Raw genomic sequence first — 17253 nt, 5'->3', positions numbered from 1 at the left:
GCAACATTTGTTTGTAAACATGTGTGCAGCTCTGATGCGCACAGAGATGCGGCTGGTGTGGCTGATGTTTACTGCCTTACATCAGCAATGTTTTGGAGAATATGCAGATGCTGGTGTTACCATTTTTAAATTAAGATGATGTCTTCATGTCTGAATAATTTTATAATTTGACCTCCACTGCTTCTGAAGTGCGTTTTATGTAGGGTTAACTTAGATAACCTTACGATGAGAGCTTGACTCTCGAAACACATTGCTGTGGACATGTTCCTAATATTAGTGACTCTATGCTAATATATATATAAAGCGAGGAACCTTTCACGCCCAGCTGCATACACAGACATTTCAGGAAAGACCTCATAAAGGCATGTTTGGAGTGTTTTGCTACACAGAAGTGAAAAACGGGCACTCTGAGTAGGAGAAAATACAAAATAATAGCCTTTGAGTTGTGGTGCTGCCGGAGAATGCTAAAGATTGTTTGGGTAGGAAAGATATCAAATGATAAGGGCTCCACAGGGTGGGGGAAGAGAAGCCATAACTTTGGAAGCTTATCCAACACAGAATGGACACACAGGTCAGCCATGTGCTAAGACATGGTAGTGTCATTAAATGTATCATTGAACGAACAGTACAAGAGAAGAACACAAGTGGCAGACCGAGACTTGAAATACTTTGCCTAGATCAAGGACAGTAACAACTGCACCACATACCGCTCTCAAGATGTCAAGATGAAGGCCCAAGAAAGAAAAGCATTGTGAGCTGCCGACAACCAACCTGGTGATTGAAGAACTAAGAAGAAGAAGAAGAAGAAGAAGAAGATGAACAACAGAATCACAATTCCCTTGAGAAAATGAGTTGCAGTCAGGCCTTCTTGCTGAGTTTACTGCAATTTTGTATTCTACTTGTAAGCAGTAAAATATTATAAAACTCAGTGACTCACCAGATTTATTACCAATGGACCACTGCCCTCTTCAAAGTCCTCCGGCGATTCATCAACCTGGAAAAATTTACGACAGATGTCAGATTTATAATGTATCAGTATAAAAAGTAGGTGACGGAAATTGCGTTTAAAAGGTTTAATTCTCTGTTTCATTACGGTACATTACTGAATTTTTTTTGACACTTCACTTTTCACTTCAAGTAATCATAACAAGGATACACATTTTAATGGCAAGTCATATTTTTTCCTGAACTTCATGGTGAATTTAACAAAAATTTATGCAAAAGATCAGGTGTTGAGGTGTAAAAAAATTGTATTTCTATTGTGCATACAAAGTCATATTTAATCCTTTTTAAGTAACAGATCATATTTCCGCCCCATTTTGCAAAAGTACATATATTTGTTGTATCTTTATGAACACAAGAATAAAAACATGAAAATGTTGCTCGCATGACAATGTTTCAGATGATATTGCCACAAATAAACACAACAATTACTACAAAGCTTTATTTATCAGTACTATAGCAGACTGGTAGAAGCCGACCTTGGGGAAAATCCGTTTGGATTCCATTGAAATGTTGGAACACGTGAGGCAATACTGACCCTATGACTTATCTTAGAAAATAGATTAAGGATAGGCAAACCTACGTTTCTAGCATTTGTAGACTTAGAGAAAGCTTTTGACAATGTTGACTGGAATACTCTGTTTTAAATTCTGAAGGAGGCAGGGGTAAAATACAGGGAGCGAAAGGCTATTTACAATTTGTACAGAAACCAGATGGCAGTTATAAGAATCAAGGGGCATGAAAGGGAAGCAGTGGTTGGGAACGGAGTGAGACAGGGTTGTAGCCTATCCCCAATATTATTCAATCTGTATATTGGGCAAGCAGTACAGGAAACAAAAGAAAAATTCGGAGAAGGAATTAAAATCCATAGAGAAGAAATAAAAACTTTGAGGTTTGCCGAGGACATTGTAACTTAGTCAGTGACAGCTAAGGACCTGGAAGAGCAGTTGAATGGAATAAACAGTGTCTTGAAAGGAGGATATAAGATGAACATCACTAGGATAATGGAATGTAGTCGAAATAAGTCAGGTGTTGCTGAGGGAATTAGATTAAGAAATGAGACTCTTAAAGTGGTAAAGGAGTTTTGCTATTTGCGTAGCAAAATAACTGATGATAGTCAAAGTAGAGAAGATATAAAATGTAGACTGGCAATGGCAACGAAAGCGTTTCTGAAGAAGAGAAATTTGTTAACATCGAGTATAGATTTAAGTGTCAGGAAGTCGTTTCTGAAAGTATTTGTATGGAGTGTAGCCGTGTATGGAAGTGAAACGTGGACGATAAATAGTTTAGACAAGAAGAGAATAGAAGCTTTCGAAATGTGGTGCTACAGAAGAATGCTGAAGATTAGATGGGTAGATCACATAACTAATGAGGAAGCATTGAATAGGATTGGGGAGAAGAGGAGTTTGTGGCACAACTTGACTAGAAGAAGGGATTGGTTGGCAGGACATGTTGTGAGGCATCAAGGGATCACAAATTTAGCATTGGAAGGCAGCGTGGAGGGTAAAAATTGTAGAGGGAGACCAAGAGATGAATGCACTAAGCAGATTCAGAAGGATGTAGGTTGCAGTAAGTACTGGGAGATGAAGAAGCTTGCACAGGATAGGGTAGCGTGAAATGCTGCAGCAAACCAGTCTCAGGACTGAAGACAACAACGACAACAACTACAACAACAACAACAACAACAACAACAACAGTAGACAAGCAGCATTACACATTAGTCAGTTTGCTGATGTAAGACATTGTTGGGTGGGGTCAACAAAACACTCTCAAAGCCAACAAAGGCAGTTTCCAATGTAATAAACATCGCACATATTGTCACACTGTTCAGTTAGAATATAAACTCAAGGGTTCAAGTAAAGCGGTCCACCAGCATGGAGTTGCAAGGTTTCGTTCGTGATTTTGATGATAAGTTCTTCAGCACTGGTGGGGAAATGTTATTTTGTTAATTAAGTGAAGTCAAAATTAGTAGAGAAAAGCACTTTTATGTGCAACAACATTGTAATACCACCAAATACAGCAGCTGTGTGAAGTGAAGTGCAGAAAATGGCAGCAGACAAACGCTGTTAGGTGAGCAGACAGGTTCATCTTCAATTGTACAATCATTCAAAGATGTAGGTGAAATGACGGTGTCCTTGCAACATCCCATCAGAGAAGCTGCAGAATCCACATTTCAGACAGTTCTTGAGAAGTACACAAAACATCCTGTTCCAGGTGAATCTATACTTAGAAAGAACAATTTATTTGTCTGCAACGAAGAGTAGCTCAAAAAATATGAATTAGTGTTGCTGGCTGAAAGATCAACGTCCCTATACAAAATTCTCAATGTGGATCGACATTGTGTTGAAAATGTTATGCTGCAAATGTTATGGTGGTGTTCTAAAAGTTGACAGGCCAGGAAAAATGTTTCTCCTAACATGTGAAGCTCTCGAGAGAGTACAAAATTCAACAGTTTCCATTTTGTTTCACAACTTTATGTAAATACTGGGGCCAGATGTTGTGAACAGAGAAAATGTTTTGCTGTTGGTAACAGACGGTACTTAACACATGGCTAAAGCCACCAAGGACTTCAAATTCTCTTCCGTAGTATGGTTTGAGTCACTTACCTCAAGCATGCGGAGTTGCAGAAGATGTGCAATCAAACTGCTCTGATGTGGGCAAACAAATTTCTTGGGGCCAGACAATTAATGCGAACACCCCACTAAGGGTGCAGAAATTCAAGGAACGAGCATCTTCACTGCCCTACTTCCCTCACCCTGATTGAATTCTTGGCTTAATGCTGCTGAATATTACTGGACGATACACACTAAAAGAAAGGTAATCTTTCGTGAGCTCAACAGCTATGAATCAAGTGCTACCAAAACTGCGAAAGAGGTCTTTACACACACCCTGTCTGGAAACTTGGCATCACCAATGCCAACTTTCCAGTGGTAACAAAAGCCATTACAAGATTGAGAACTGCTGGTATTCAACTGCATTTTGGAAAATGATGTCAACAATGAAACAGGTCAGCAGTTATTGACCTCTCCTATCACCTTCCTTAAAGATGATTTAACAATGGTGTATTTCAGTTTCTCTGGAAGAATGTCTTGAATCAGTGATGCATTACATATTTCCAATAATACCGGGCTTACTGTGTGGGAATAAATCTTTAGTGCTCTACTGGAACACCATCAAAACTAGATAAGCTTTTATTCATGAATAAACGTATGCCACAAGAAATTGACTATATTGCACCTGTGCTGATTTTGATGATGCCAGTTCAAAATGGAATGAAATTTTAATCATGAAATAACTGTTACATGATCAGCATCACCACGATGGTTGACAAGTATCAGACTGGTGCTTCACGATATAAAACTTGCTCTTTCTGTGAGTGTATTTACTTGATTACACTGTCAATTTTCAAAGAAAACAGCTGCAGATGCTAATAACGAAATCTGTTACTGTGTGCTACCAGCCATTCTGCCGAACTGTCAGTTCCATTTTATGCACAAGCCATCTTCCACAGGTGCTGTGAGTTTTGCTGTTACTCACTTCCCAGACTCCATCCAGACTGTGTAGAGTGGAGTCCATCCAGTGAGTGCACAAAACAGTAATACTCACAGCACTTAAAGAAGACGTCTCGTCCAGTTGTTGAAATATTGTGCTCGAGATGGAAATGACAACTTAGCAAAACACCTGGATGCGAAACACCTGGATGTACACCTTTGATCAATCATGCTGAGAGAACGTCAGGGGTCACAACAGAGCACTGTTTAAAACAAAAAAATGTTTGTCACGCAGCACTCCATACCCCTAGATTTCTGTAAACCATCTGACATGGAACCATACTGCCGAACGTTAATGAAGGTACAAGCATACAGAATAGGTCCCCAGGTTATGTGGGTGGCTCAAAAACTGCTTGCGTAACAAAACCCAGTACGGTGTCCCTGATGGTGTGTGTTCAGACAGGAGTGCCTCGGAAAAATGTGACTGACAGTTGTTATTTTCCTACATATGTAATTGATTTGGTGGACAGCAATCTGCAGTTGTTTGCTAATGCTGCTGTACGGTAAGGTGCCAATGTTGAGTGACAGTAGAAGGATACTAGATGACTCAGACAAAATTTCTAGTTGGTGTGATGAATAGCTGCTACCTCTAAATGTAGAAAAATGTAAGCTAATGCAGACGAGTAGGAAAAACAAACCCATAGTGTACAAATAGTGAGATGCTTGACACAGTCACATCAATTAAATATCTAGGCATGGTGCAAAGCGTTATGAAACTGAATGAGCATATAAGGACTGCAGTAGGGAAGGCGAATGGTTGACTTTGGTTTATTGGGAGAATTTTAGGAACGTGAGGTTCATCTGTAAAGGAGACCACATGTAGGACACCAGTGCAACCTCTTCTCGAGCACTGCTCGAATGTTTGGGATCTGCACCAGGTCGGATTGAAGGAAAACACTGAAGCAATTCAGAGGCGGGCTACTAGATTTGTTACTAATATTTTTCAACAACTATCAAGTATAATGGAGATGCTTTGGGAACTTAAATGGAATCAATGGGGGAATGGTAACATTCTTTTCAAAGGGCACTATTTAGAAATGTAGAGAACCACTATTTGAGGCTGACTGCAGAGCAATTCTACTGCCACCAGTGTACAGTTCACGGAAGGACCACGAAGATAAGAGTAGAGAGAGATTAGGAGGCGTAAAGAGTGGTGTTTTTCACTCACTATATTTGCAGGTGGATGAGGAAAGGAAATGACTAGTCATAGAATAGGGTACCTTCCAACACGCACCATACAGTGGCTTGTGGAATCTGGATGTAGGTGTAGATTCCAATGAACATTGTTGCTTGTCATGTAGCTAACATGAATTTTCCATTCTTGAATCTACAGATTAAGATAATTTTAGAAGGAAAGGCCAACAAGGAACGTTTTCCATTTTCTTATCAACTGCCAAATATTCCTGCCCAAACATTTTTCTTTATGTCTGGTAGGATATGTTGAAATACTTTGCACCAGAGTATGTAACCTAACTCTGTGTACTAGACCAGAAGGAAAAGCGTCAACATGAAAATTATTTGTGTGTCATTTAGTGACTGTGCAAATCACTTTTCAGCTGAAGGCAATTTTTATTATAAGCAACAAAAATTGTTGCAAAGTAAATGTACCAGGATGAGAGCGGATAATTTCGAGATACTTAAAGCAGCCCCTGCAAGGCGTATCACTGTCTACTTTACACAATGTTCTTGCTGCTCAGTTCTCCTGAATAAAAACTTTATTTATTTTAACAATATTATGAAAAGAATACATTGCTATTCTTCCTATAAAGGACAGACACACACAAACACAAACACAAACACACACACACACACACACACACACACACACACACACACACACGACCACTGTCTGTCAGCTGTGGCTGAGCTGAGTCGTATATGTGCCTGACAGGAGCAGCTGTCCAGTTGTGATGGTAAGGAGGTGGCACGGGGTGCAGAGGGAGGACAGCAGGGTGGGATGGGGGAAGGTGTCCTCCTGCTTGTGGGAGCATGCGAGGGCACACAGGGGATAGGGTAGGGCATTTAGATGCAGCTGGGAGGTGTGTGTGTGTGTGTGTGTGTGTGTGTGTGTGTGTGTGTGGTGGGCTGGGTAGAAGGATGGCAAGTGGGAAAGGAGGAGAGGAGAAGCAATGGAGAAAAAGACTAGTGACTAGAAATCTACTCTGTAGGAATCAGCATGGGTTTCGAAAAAGATGGTCGTGTGAAACCCAGCTCGCGCTATTCGTCCACGAGACTCAGAGGGCCATAGACACGGGTTCACAGGTAGATGCCGTGTTTCTTGACTTCCGCAAGGCGTTCAATACATTTCCCCACAGTCGTTCGATGAACAAAGTAAGAGCATATGGACTATCAGACCAATTGTGTGACTGGATTGAAGAGTTCCTAGATAACAGAACGGAGCATGTCATTCTCAATGGAGAGAAGTCTTCCGAAGTAAGAGTGATTTCAGGTGTGCTGCAGGGGAGTGTCGTAGGACCGTTGCTATTCACAATATACATAAATGACCTTGTGGATGACATCAGAAGTTCACTGAGGCTTTTTGCAGATGATGCTGTGGTGTATCGAGAGGCTGTAACAATGGAAAATTGTACTGAAATGCAGGAGGATCTGCAGCGAATTGACGCATGGTGCAGCGAATGGCAATTCAATCTCGATGTAGAAAAGTGTAATTTGCTCCGAATACATAGAAAGATAGATCCCTTATCATTTAGCTACAAAATAGCAGGTCAGCAACTGGAAGCAGTTAATTCCATAAATTATCTGGGAGTACGCATTAGGAGTGATTTAAAATGGAATGATCATATAAAGTTGATCGTCGGTAAAGCAGATGCCAGACTGAGATTCATTGGAAGAATCCTAAGGAAACGCAATCCGAAAACAAAGGAAGTAGGTTACAGTACGCTAGTTCGCCCTCTGCTTGAATACTGCTCAGCAGTGTGGGATCCGTACCAGATATGGTTGATAGAAGAGATAGAGAGGATCCAACGGAGAGCAGCGCGCTTCGTTACAGGATCATTCAGTAATCGCAAAAGCATTATGGAGATGATAGATAAACTCCAGTGGAAGACTCTACAGGAGAGACGCTCAGTAGCTCGGTATGGGCTTTTGTTAAAGTTTCGAGAACATACCTTCACCAAAGAGTCAAGCAGTATATTGCTCCCTCCTACGTATATCTCGCGAAGAGACCGCGAGGATAAAATCAGAGAGATTAGAGCCCACACAGAAGCATACCGACAATCCTTCTTTCCACGAACAATACGAGACTGGAATAGAAGGGAGAACCGATAGAGGCATTCAGGGTACCCTCCGCCACACACTGTCAGGTGGCTTGCGGAGTATGGATGTAGATGTAGATGTAGAACAGAAGACATTGTATTGCTGGAGCACAAGCAGGGAAGGGTATTGGTACATGGAGAACAGGGACTAGTGAAGGCTGGGGCCAGGGGGGTTACGGTAACATAGGATATATTGCAGGGAGAGTTCCCACCTGCACAGTTCAGAAAAGCTGGTGTCAGTAGGAAAGACCCTGACGGCACAGACTGTGAAGCCATCACTGAAGTCAAGCGTGCCGTGTCGGGCAGCACGGTCGACAACTGGGCAGTTGGCTCTCGGCCACAGGTTTCCGTTCGTGTAGACAGACAGCTTTCTAGCTGTCACACCCACGTAGAAAGTGGCATAGCGGTTGCAGCTCAGGTTGTAGATAAAATGACTGCTTTCACAGGTAGCCCTGCCTCTGATGGGGTAGAAGATGCCCGACTGGAGTAGGTGGTCGGGAGGATGTACGAGATACATCTTACCCCTAGGTCTATTTCAAGGATACGAGCGTCGTGGCAATGGATTGTGGGCGAGGGCAGAAGGATAGCGGGTAGAATATTCCTCATTTCAGGGCACAGTGAGAGGTAGTCAAAATACTTACTCCAGTCCTGCACGGTGCCGAGCCACGAGAAGAACGGTCCTTCGTAGCCAGACGGTGGGTAAGCAGGAGGTGGTAGATGGCTGGAGAGACCGGGCAAGAGAGATCCGTTTCTGTAAAAGGTTGGGAGGGTAATTTTGGTCTGTGAAGGTCTGGGTGGGCCACTCAGTGTATTTGCAGACGGACTGCTCCACACTGCAGATGTGACGATCACAGGTGGTTAGTCTGTACGGAAGCGATTTCTCAGTACGAAAGAGATGGCAGTTGTCGAAGTGGAGGTACTGTCGGTGTTCGGAAGGTTCGATATGGACGGAGGTACCGATGAAGTTATCCTCGAGGTGGAGGCCGACACTGAGGAAGATGGCTCTGGTTGAGCAGGACCGGGTTAAGCAAAGAGGGAGAAGGCGTTGAGGTTCTGGCAGAATGTGGCTAGGGTGGCCTCACCGTCAGTCCACACATATGTCAGCAATGAATTTGAACAGGTGAGGGTGTGGCCATTAATGTGTACTTCTAGTGCCACCTCATTTGACTGCAGTATCCATTTCCAGAACTAAGTGCAGCACTATATACCAAATGGGCTAAAACACTTCTTGAAACCGTTAACACGTTTTAAGCATCCACTAGTTACATGATAGTTTGGAAAATTATGGGGAACACACTCACTTAATTTGAACTTTGATACAAAATTAAGGTTTCAAAGCTGCTGTGGACCACAGCACAAGTCTATCTTCGGCAAACTTCTTTCTTCATCACAGTATACATATCACAACCTCAATATTTGATTAATGTATTGAACCTTTGATTTTTCTCTACAATTTTTAATTCCCCTCTCTCCCCTCCATCAGCAAATTTACAATTTCTTGATGCCCTAGTACATGGCCTTTTTTAGTCAAGTTGTGAGATAAATTTATTTTCTTTCGAATTTGATCCAGAATTTCTCGATTAATTATCCAGTACCATATAATCTTTGGCAATCTTCTATAACATGACATTTCAAAAGCTATTCCCTTCTCGTCTTAAATGATGACTGTCCCAATTTCTCTTCCATACAACTACACTGAATACAAACACCTTGACAAGAGACTTCCTAAGATTTAAATTAATATTCAGTGTTAAAGAATTTCTTTATTTCAGAAATGCTTTGCTTGCAACTGTCACAACGCATTTAATTTCTTCCTTACTTCATCCATTGTCAGTTATTTTGCTGCCCGAATAACAAAACTTATCGACTACTTTTGGAGCATCCTTTTTTTTATCTAATACCCTCAGTGTCACCTGATTTAATTTTACTACAGCCATTAACCTTGATGATGTTCACCTTATAACCTCTTCTCAAATACTGCCCATTCCATTCAACTGTTCTTTTAAGTCCTTTACTGAATCTGAGAGAATCATCATGTCTTAACCACACAGGCTTCTGCAGCCAGTGTTGCAATGATTAAAATTCTTCTGGGTGTTGTACCATGTCATTTTACAGGGGGTGGAGCAGAGGAAATGCATATTTTTCACCAGTGAATAACTTAAACCTGGTTTTATTTTTAAAATTTTTCCTCTCAATAATAGTACTTTTATTGCATTTTTGGTATCTATATATCCAAGGCTTTTTTTCTAAAAAAAAGTTTGAGGGTACTCCGACATGGGATATAAGGCAGCGAAAATTAGTTATAACTGAAGCATGGGATACCACCCGTCAGCTTTTAGCCATGACGTCATCAACATGTCGAACTACAAAAAAAAAAAAAAAATGGTATCTGACACTTCAGTTGACTTTGCTCAAATGAAGCAGGCGATACCGAGAAACACACAAACATAAAAGAGAATGTGGTATCGAACACTTCAGTTTACATCACCTTAAATGAAGCAAGCGATTTGAGCGTACGCATATCCATCTAGCACCACCATTGCCCACTATTAGCAGGCGAGGGCACTAAATGCTTCTCGAACTGGCTGCCAGCGATTCATTTGTCGAGAACGGTTGCCGCAGCTTCGAAATGCTCGAAACAGTCAATGACATTGATTTTCCCACCAAAAACTGCACTAGTATCATTCGTATTGCAATTACCAACACGAAAAAATGAAATAAAAAATTTATGTCCATGAAATAATAAATTTTTGGCAGTCTTCCAAGTTCTCAACATCGTAAAAAAATTACTTTGTCAACGAAAAAGTTTAGGGGTACGCATCCCCCAGCATTCCCCCAGAAAAACAGCACTGTATATATCTTAATTAGGTTCTGCAAATACAAGTTACGCAAGGCTCTCTCCAACAATTTATTTGGCACAGCTTCAATCCCTGATGAATGGAGGAAGTCTTGAATCGATTGTGCAGGACTTTTTCACTTACACTTTTGATTTCAAGTAGCCCCACAAAAAGAAGTCACAGATCAACAGATCGGGTGAGCACGGGGGCCAAAGAACATCACCATATCGTGAAATGATGTGTCCTCGGAACATCTGCTGAACTGCTTCTGTGGGTGCTCTCATAGGGTGAGCTGTAGCATTGTTCTCCTGGAACCAGATTTCTCCCACGTTCACTCGACAAAGTTCAAGTTCTGGATGAAGAAAGCTGTATAACATTTTGACATAACATGCTGATGTCACTGTGTAACTGTGGTTCCTCCCTCTTCAAGAAAGTCACGTCCAACAATCCTACCTTAGATATACCAAACCACACTGTTACTTTTAGGCTGTGGAGAGGTTTTTGGTGTAGTCCCTGTGGGTTTTCCGATGCCTGGTACCATCCGTTCTGTACATTAACATAACAATCCAGATGAAAATGGTCTTTGTCATTCACAAATACTGGGACATTTGCATCTTCCGTAAGAATAGTGTCCATTATGCCAAAAACTTCTCTGCATTTCACAAAATCCATTTCACTTAGATGCAAGGCAATCTTTATTTTGTAGGGGTGAAACCTGAGATCATTGCCCAAGATACACTGAAGCGAACAAAGTGACATAGCCAGCGATACAGCCTGTCACCTGGCAGATCCTTTCAGACCAGGAAGAACTGCCGTTCTCACTCCGTCTACATTTTATGGAGTTCAAGCTGAACCAGCACTTCTTAATGCTACAACCCATCAGAGTACAGTATTTCGATCTGGGGCTGCATCTAAACGTCCGTCACTAAACTTTCAATGGAAAAAACATTGGACTGTACCACGGAATCGTTGTTTCTAAAGAACTGCTCGACCGCACACACAATCTGCATTGTCTGAGCTGTTGCCAACCATCACTCAAGATCAATACTCTCAATCGTTACTGAGTACTAGTGGTTTTAAAAAATTGTTTCCTCTGCTCCATCCTGTGTAAACTACTGTAAATGCTGAACTATAACACTGACATTTCAACTGTACTGCACTGGCCTCCCACAGGGTTTTGCAGGAGGAAATGCTCCCCACACTGATGAAACATACTTAATAATCAGCCACAGGGGAACTCTCAGTGCATTTCCACATGCACTAGGCAGAAAACATGCCCACCAGAAAACAAGTGCTTATATGCAGACTGTCTCCAATCATTGACGAGCCGTGTAGTCCACGACTAACTTCCTTCCTACCCTCTCCCTTTTGTCACGATTAGCTTGTTATATTCTAGGACTAATAAAGTTTCACAAGTATGATGTACTGACACAAAACTGTCTGCAATAAATAGAGGCAGATTTCCTCACGCAATACCAGGATAGGCTTGAAGAAGGCCGTTGAAAAATGGTCAAAATGTCTGTTTTATAGTTTATATTTAAAGTATTTTATCCAATAATGTGGTACAACACCCAGGAGAACTTTAATCATAAGAATTACTAAACCACTGGCAAATGTCAAAGTTTTTATATCTTCTTCTTGAACTTCATATCTTTTTCCAAATTTCTCTTTGGTTTCCTTCACTGCTCAATGAGTTTACAGATTGAACAGGAGGGACAGGAATGGAACCTAAACTGGAAAAATATTTACTTACACCATTATGTTGAATGCACACAGTTTTGATCCTTTAGAAAACATTAACAACAACAGTTTAAAATGCTTCTTGAACTGTCTTCCAAAACTAATCAATTAACACCACAGAAATTAAATACTTCTTCAGAAAATTTGCTGTGGCAAGAAGAGCTGTTACTGCACACTGTAGTAAACAATACAGTCTCTCAAAATGTCAATAACTGGAAAACAAATAATCGAGTCCCCTGCTGGACAATAGAACTAGAAGAACAAAAAGTAAAGTTCTGACAAGCTACCGCAGAGCACACTTGTGAACACGAAGTCCGCACTGAGAATGAGTAATGAACACGTTAATATTCCTAACTGCCAGCACTGAAACGATGACAAAGTCCAGACACGCCAAGCTGGCAGAGGCCGGTCCTATGGCGTGCGACATCTCAGTTGTGAGTGGCGGTGGACAGCAAAGGCAGCAGCGGCTGTGGTGAATTCAGCGGTTCCAGACTAGCGATGTCCCTGCCTTCTGCAACACTAGCGTGAGCTTAAATCCTCAGTGTGCAGAATACCACAGCTTTTCAATTGGCTGCTCTGTTGGGTCACAGAAGTAGAACACAGTCTCAATCGGCTCACGCAAATGCTAACAGCTTGCAGCGAGTGACGTTTTGGTGCAGCCACCGGCAACGCCCTCCGACACAACTACTTGCCGACTTCTCGGCCCTGCCGTGGTTTGTGCAGCTGCAGACACTGGGCCGCCAGCACTCCGTGGTAGGTGCACTGCAGCAATTTGCTTCTTACAACTGAAGTCCTGTTTCTGTACAAGTTACAGATATCTTTTGGCTCCCTGTATTTCATGAGTGACAACTTAAGAATTCCAAATAGTGCATTCTGAGCAGTGGCAGCAGGAGAAAACAAATATAAACGTATTGAAATCTGCAAGCGTTCCAATTCAGTGGCTCCTCCTCTCCAGTGCCTAAAGCTCACCAGACCTTTTCCTTCACCCCTCTTTCCATCCCCTTCAACACTTCTGTCAGCAGAATGAGCCACTGGGTCTGAAAGCTTGCAAATTTCAATCTCTTTGTACGTGTTTTCTCCTGCCGGCACTTGGTGAGTAGATTTTTTTATCTATTCAATTACATTATATTTACAAATATTGATTAATTTTGTTGATATATTAAATATAAATATAAATATTAAATATATATTCCAGTCAACAGTGTCGGAGACTTACATATCCGTCTAAAATGTATGCTTCAATATATCTTCTACGATACATCATGGGTTCATTATTGTCTCCACTTAAGCCAGTTCATCACCAAATGCAAATGTCTTAATAAAAAAACTTACCACGTGTTCTTCTTTGGGAAGCACTGGGACAAGTGAAACCAGCACAGGCTCTTCTGCCTTACAATACGCCTGAAAAAAGAATTAAACCTGTATTTCTGTACACTAACTATTAAAAGTGACTATATAGTTAGCATTAACTTTAATCCAAACAAAAGTGAGCTCCATCACAACTAAAATTAAAAAAAAGCCAAGTTAGGCAACCTATGCAATTACACATTGAGCAACACCCTCAGTCCTACCAATGCACAATAGGTACTAACTGTACACAATTTTGACAGGAGCATGCGTGACAGTGCTGCTAAGCAGACCCCATTTGTGGTTTGGGAACCAGACCAACTCCACAACAGAGTAATGTGAACTTACCCTACATTAGGTCTCATAGCATTACAATGGCTGAGCTAACAGAATTACTTACTCTGTGCCAACCAGCTCGGATTCCAGAAGGATCAGCAGTGAAAAGCCCAACTTTCATTCTTTTCTTATGACATTGTGAGAGCCACAGATTGGGCCACACAGCTGAACAGATTATTTCTAAACTTCCAAAAAGCATTCAAGTTGGTACCATGACAATGCTTATGGACCGCAGTACAACTGTATGTAATATCAAACAATATTTGTGACTTCATTATATGTTGTTGTTATTGTTGTGGTCTTCAGTCCTGAGACTGGTTTGATGCAGCTCCCCACGCTACTCTATCCTGTGCAAGCTGCTTCATCTCCCAGTACCTACTGCAACCTACATCCTTCTGAATCTGCTTAGTGTATTCATCTCTTGGTCTCCCTCTATGATTTATACCCTCCATGCTGCCCTCCAATACTAAATTGGTCATCCCCTGATGCCTCACAACATGTCCTACCAACCTGTCCCTTCTTCTTGTCAAGTTGTGCCACAAACTCCTCTTCTCCCCAATTCTATTCAATACCTCCTAATTAGTTATGTGATCTACCCATCTAATCTTCAGCATTCTTCTGTAGCACCACATTTCGAAAGCTTCTATTCTCTTCTTGTCTAAACTATTTATCGTCCATGTTTCACTTCCATACGTGGCTACACTCCATACAAACACTTTCAGAAATGACGTCCTGACACTTAAATCTATACTCGATGTTAACAAATTTCTCTTCTTCAGAAACGCTTTCGTTGCCATTGCCAGTCTACATTTTATGTCTTCTCTACTTCGACCATCATCAGTTACTTTGCTCCCCAAATAGCAAAACTCCTTTACTACTATAAGTGTCTCATTTCCTAATCTAATTCCCGCAGCATCACCCAACTTAATTCAACTACATTCCATTATCCTCGTTTTGCTTTTGTTGATTTTCATCTTATATCCTCCTTTTAAGACACTGTCCATTCCGTTCAACTGCTCTTCCAGGTCTGTAGCTGTCTCAGACAGAATTACAATGTCATCGGTGACCCTCGAAGTATTTATTTCTTCTCCATGGATTTTAATTCCTACCCAGATTTTTTATTTTGTTTTGTTTACTGATTGCTCAATATAGAGATTGAATAACATTAGGGATAGGCTACAACCCTGCCTCAATCCCTTCCCAACAACTGCTTCCCTTTCATGCCCCTCGACTCTTATAACTGCCATCTGGTTTCTGTACAAATTGTAAGTAGCCTTTCGTTCCCTGTATTTTACCCCTGCCACCATTAGAATTTGAAACAGAGTATTCCAGTCAACATTGTCAAAAGCTTTCTCTAAGTCTACAAATGCTAGAAACATAGGTTTCCCTTTCCTTACTCTTTCTTTTAAGATAAGTCGTAAGGTCAGTATTGTCTCACATGTTCCAACATTTCTACGGAATCCAAACTGATCTTCCCCGAGGTCGGCTTCTATCAGTTTTTCCATTCATCTGTAAAGAATTCGTGTTAGTATTTTGCAACAGTGGCTTATTAAACTGACAGTTCGGTAATTTTCACATCTGTCAACACCTGCTTTCTTTGGGATGGAAATTATTATATTTTTCTTGAAGTCTGAGGGCATTTCGCCTGTTTCATACATCTTGCTCACCAAATGGTAGAGTTTTGTCAGTACTGGCTCTCCCAAGGCCGTCAGTAGTTCTAATGGAATGTTGTCTACTCACAGAGCCTTGTTTCGACTCAGGTCTCTCAGTGCTCTGTCAAACTCTTCATCAGTATCATATCTCCCATCTACATCATCTTCATCTACATCCTCTTGCATTTCCATAATATTGTCCTCAAGTACATAGACCCTCTATACACTCCTACCACCTTTCTGCTTTCCCTTCTTTGCTGAGAACTGGGTTTCCATCTGAGCTCTTGATATTCATACAAGTGGTTCTCTTTTCTCCAAAGGTCTCTTTAATTTTCCTGTAGGCAGTATCTATCTTACCACTTGTGAGATAAGCCTCTACATCCTTACATTTGTCCTCTAGCCATCCCTGCTTAGCCATTTTGCACTTTGTGTCACTCTCATTTTTGAGACGTTTATATTCATTTACTGCATTTTTATATTTTCTCCTTTCATCAATTAAATTCAATATTTCTTCTGTTACCCAAGGATTTCTACTAGCCCTTGTCTCTTTACTTACTTGATCCTCTGCTGCCTTCACTACTTCATCCCTCAGAGCTACCCATTCTTCTTCTACTGTATTTCTTTCCCCCATTCCTGTCAATTGTTCCCTTATGCTCTGCCTGAAACTCTGTACGACCTCTGGTTTAGTCAGTTTATCCAGGTCCTATCTTCTTAAATTTCCACCTTTTTGCAGTTTCTTCAGTTTTAATCTACAGTTCATAACCAATAGATTGTGGTAAGAGTCCACATCTGCCCCTGGAAAAGTCTTACAATTTATAACCTGGTTCCTGAATCTCTGACTTACCATTACATAATCTGATACCTTCTAGTATCTCCAGCATTCTTCCATGTATACAACTTTCTTTCACGATTCTTGAACCAAGTGTTAGCTATGATTAAGTTACGCTCTGTGCAAAATTCTACCAGGCGGCTTCCTCTTTCATTTCTTAGCCCCAATCCATATTCACATACTACATTTCCTTCTCTTCCTTTTCCTACTCTCGAATTCCAGTCACCCATGATTATTAAATTTTCGTCTCCCTTCACTACCTGAATAATTTCTTTTATCTCATCATACATTTCATCAATTTCTTCATCATCTGCAGAGCTAGATGGCATATTAACTTGTACTACTGTAGTAGGTATGGGCTTCGTGTCTGTCTTGGCCACAATAATGAGTTCACTATGCTGTTTGTAGTAGCTTACCCGCACTCCTAATTTTTTATTCATTATTAAACCTACTCCTACATTACCCCTATTTGATTTTGTATTTATAACCTGGTATTCACCTGACCAAAAGTCTTGTTCCTCCTGCCACCAAACTTCACTAATTCCTACTATATCTAACTTTAACCTATCCATTTCCCTTTTTAAATTTTCTAACCTACCTGCCCGATTAAGGGATCTGACATTCCATGCTCCGATCCGTAGAACGCCAGTTTTCTTTCTCCTGATTAACGACGTCCTCTTGAGT

The 17253-nt window shown here is 41.0% G+C and overlaps 1 protein-coding gene across 2 annotated transcripts in view; it reads right to left on the bottom strand.

Moving 5' to 3' along the window:
- The window catches only part of LOC124553975, a 186533-nt gene that overhangs the window by 114880 nt on the left and 54400 nt on the right, over nt 1–17253 (bottom strand). For both annotated transcript variants that reach the window (XM_047127999.1, XM_047128000.1), the window contains exons 5-6: nt 13738–13806; nt 938–994 (exon numbers count right to left, since the gene is read on the bottom strand). In XM_047127999.1, the coding sequence (XP_046983955.1) occupies nt 938–994; nt 13738–13806 (126 nt within the window). The remainder of the gene's footprint in view (nt 1–937; nt 995–13737; nt 13807–17253) is intronic.

The sequence above is a fragment of the Schistocerca americana genome, chromosome 11, assembly GCF_021461395.2.
Source record: "Schistocerca americana isolate TAMUIC-IGC-003095 chromosome 11, iqSchAmer2.1, whole genome shotgun sequence".
Classification (NCBI taxonomy): domain Eukaryota; kingdom Metazoa; phylum Arthropoda; class Insecta; order Orthoptera; family Acrididae; genus Schistocerca; species Schistocerca americana.
Note: the sequence above shows the minus strand (reverse complement) of the source record. Positions and strands in the feature narration are given on the sequence as shown.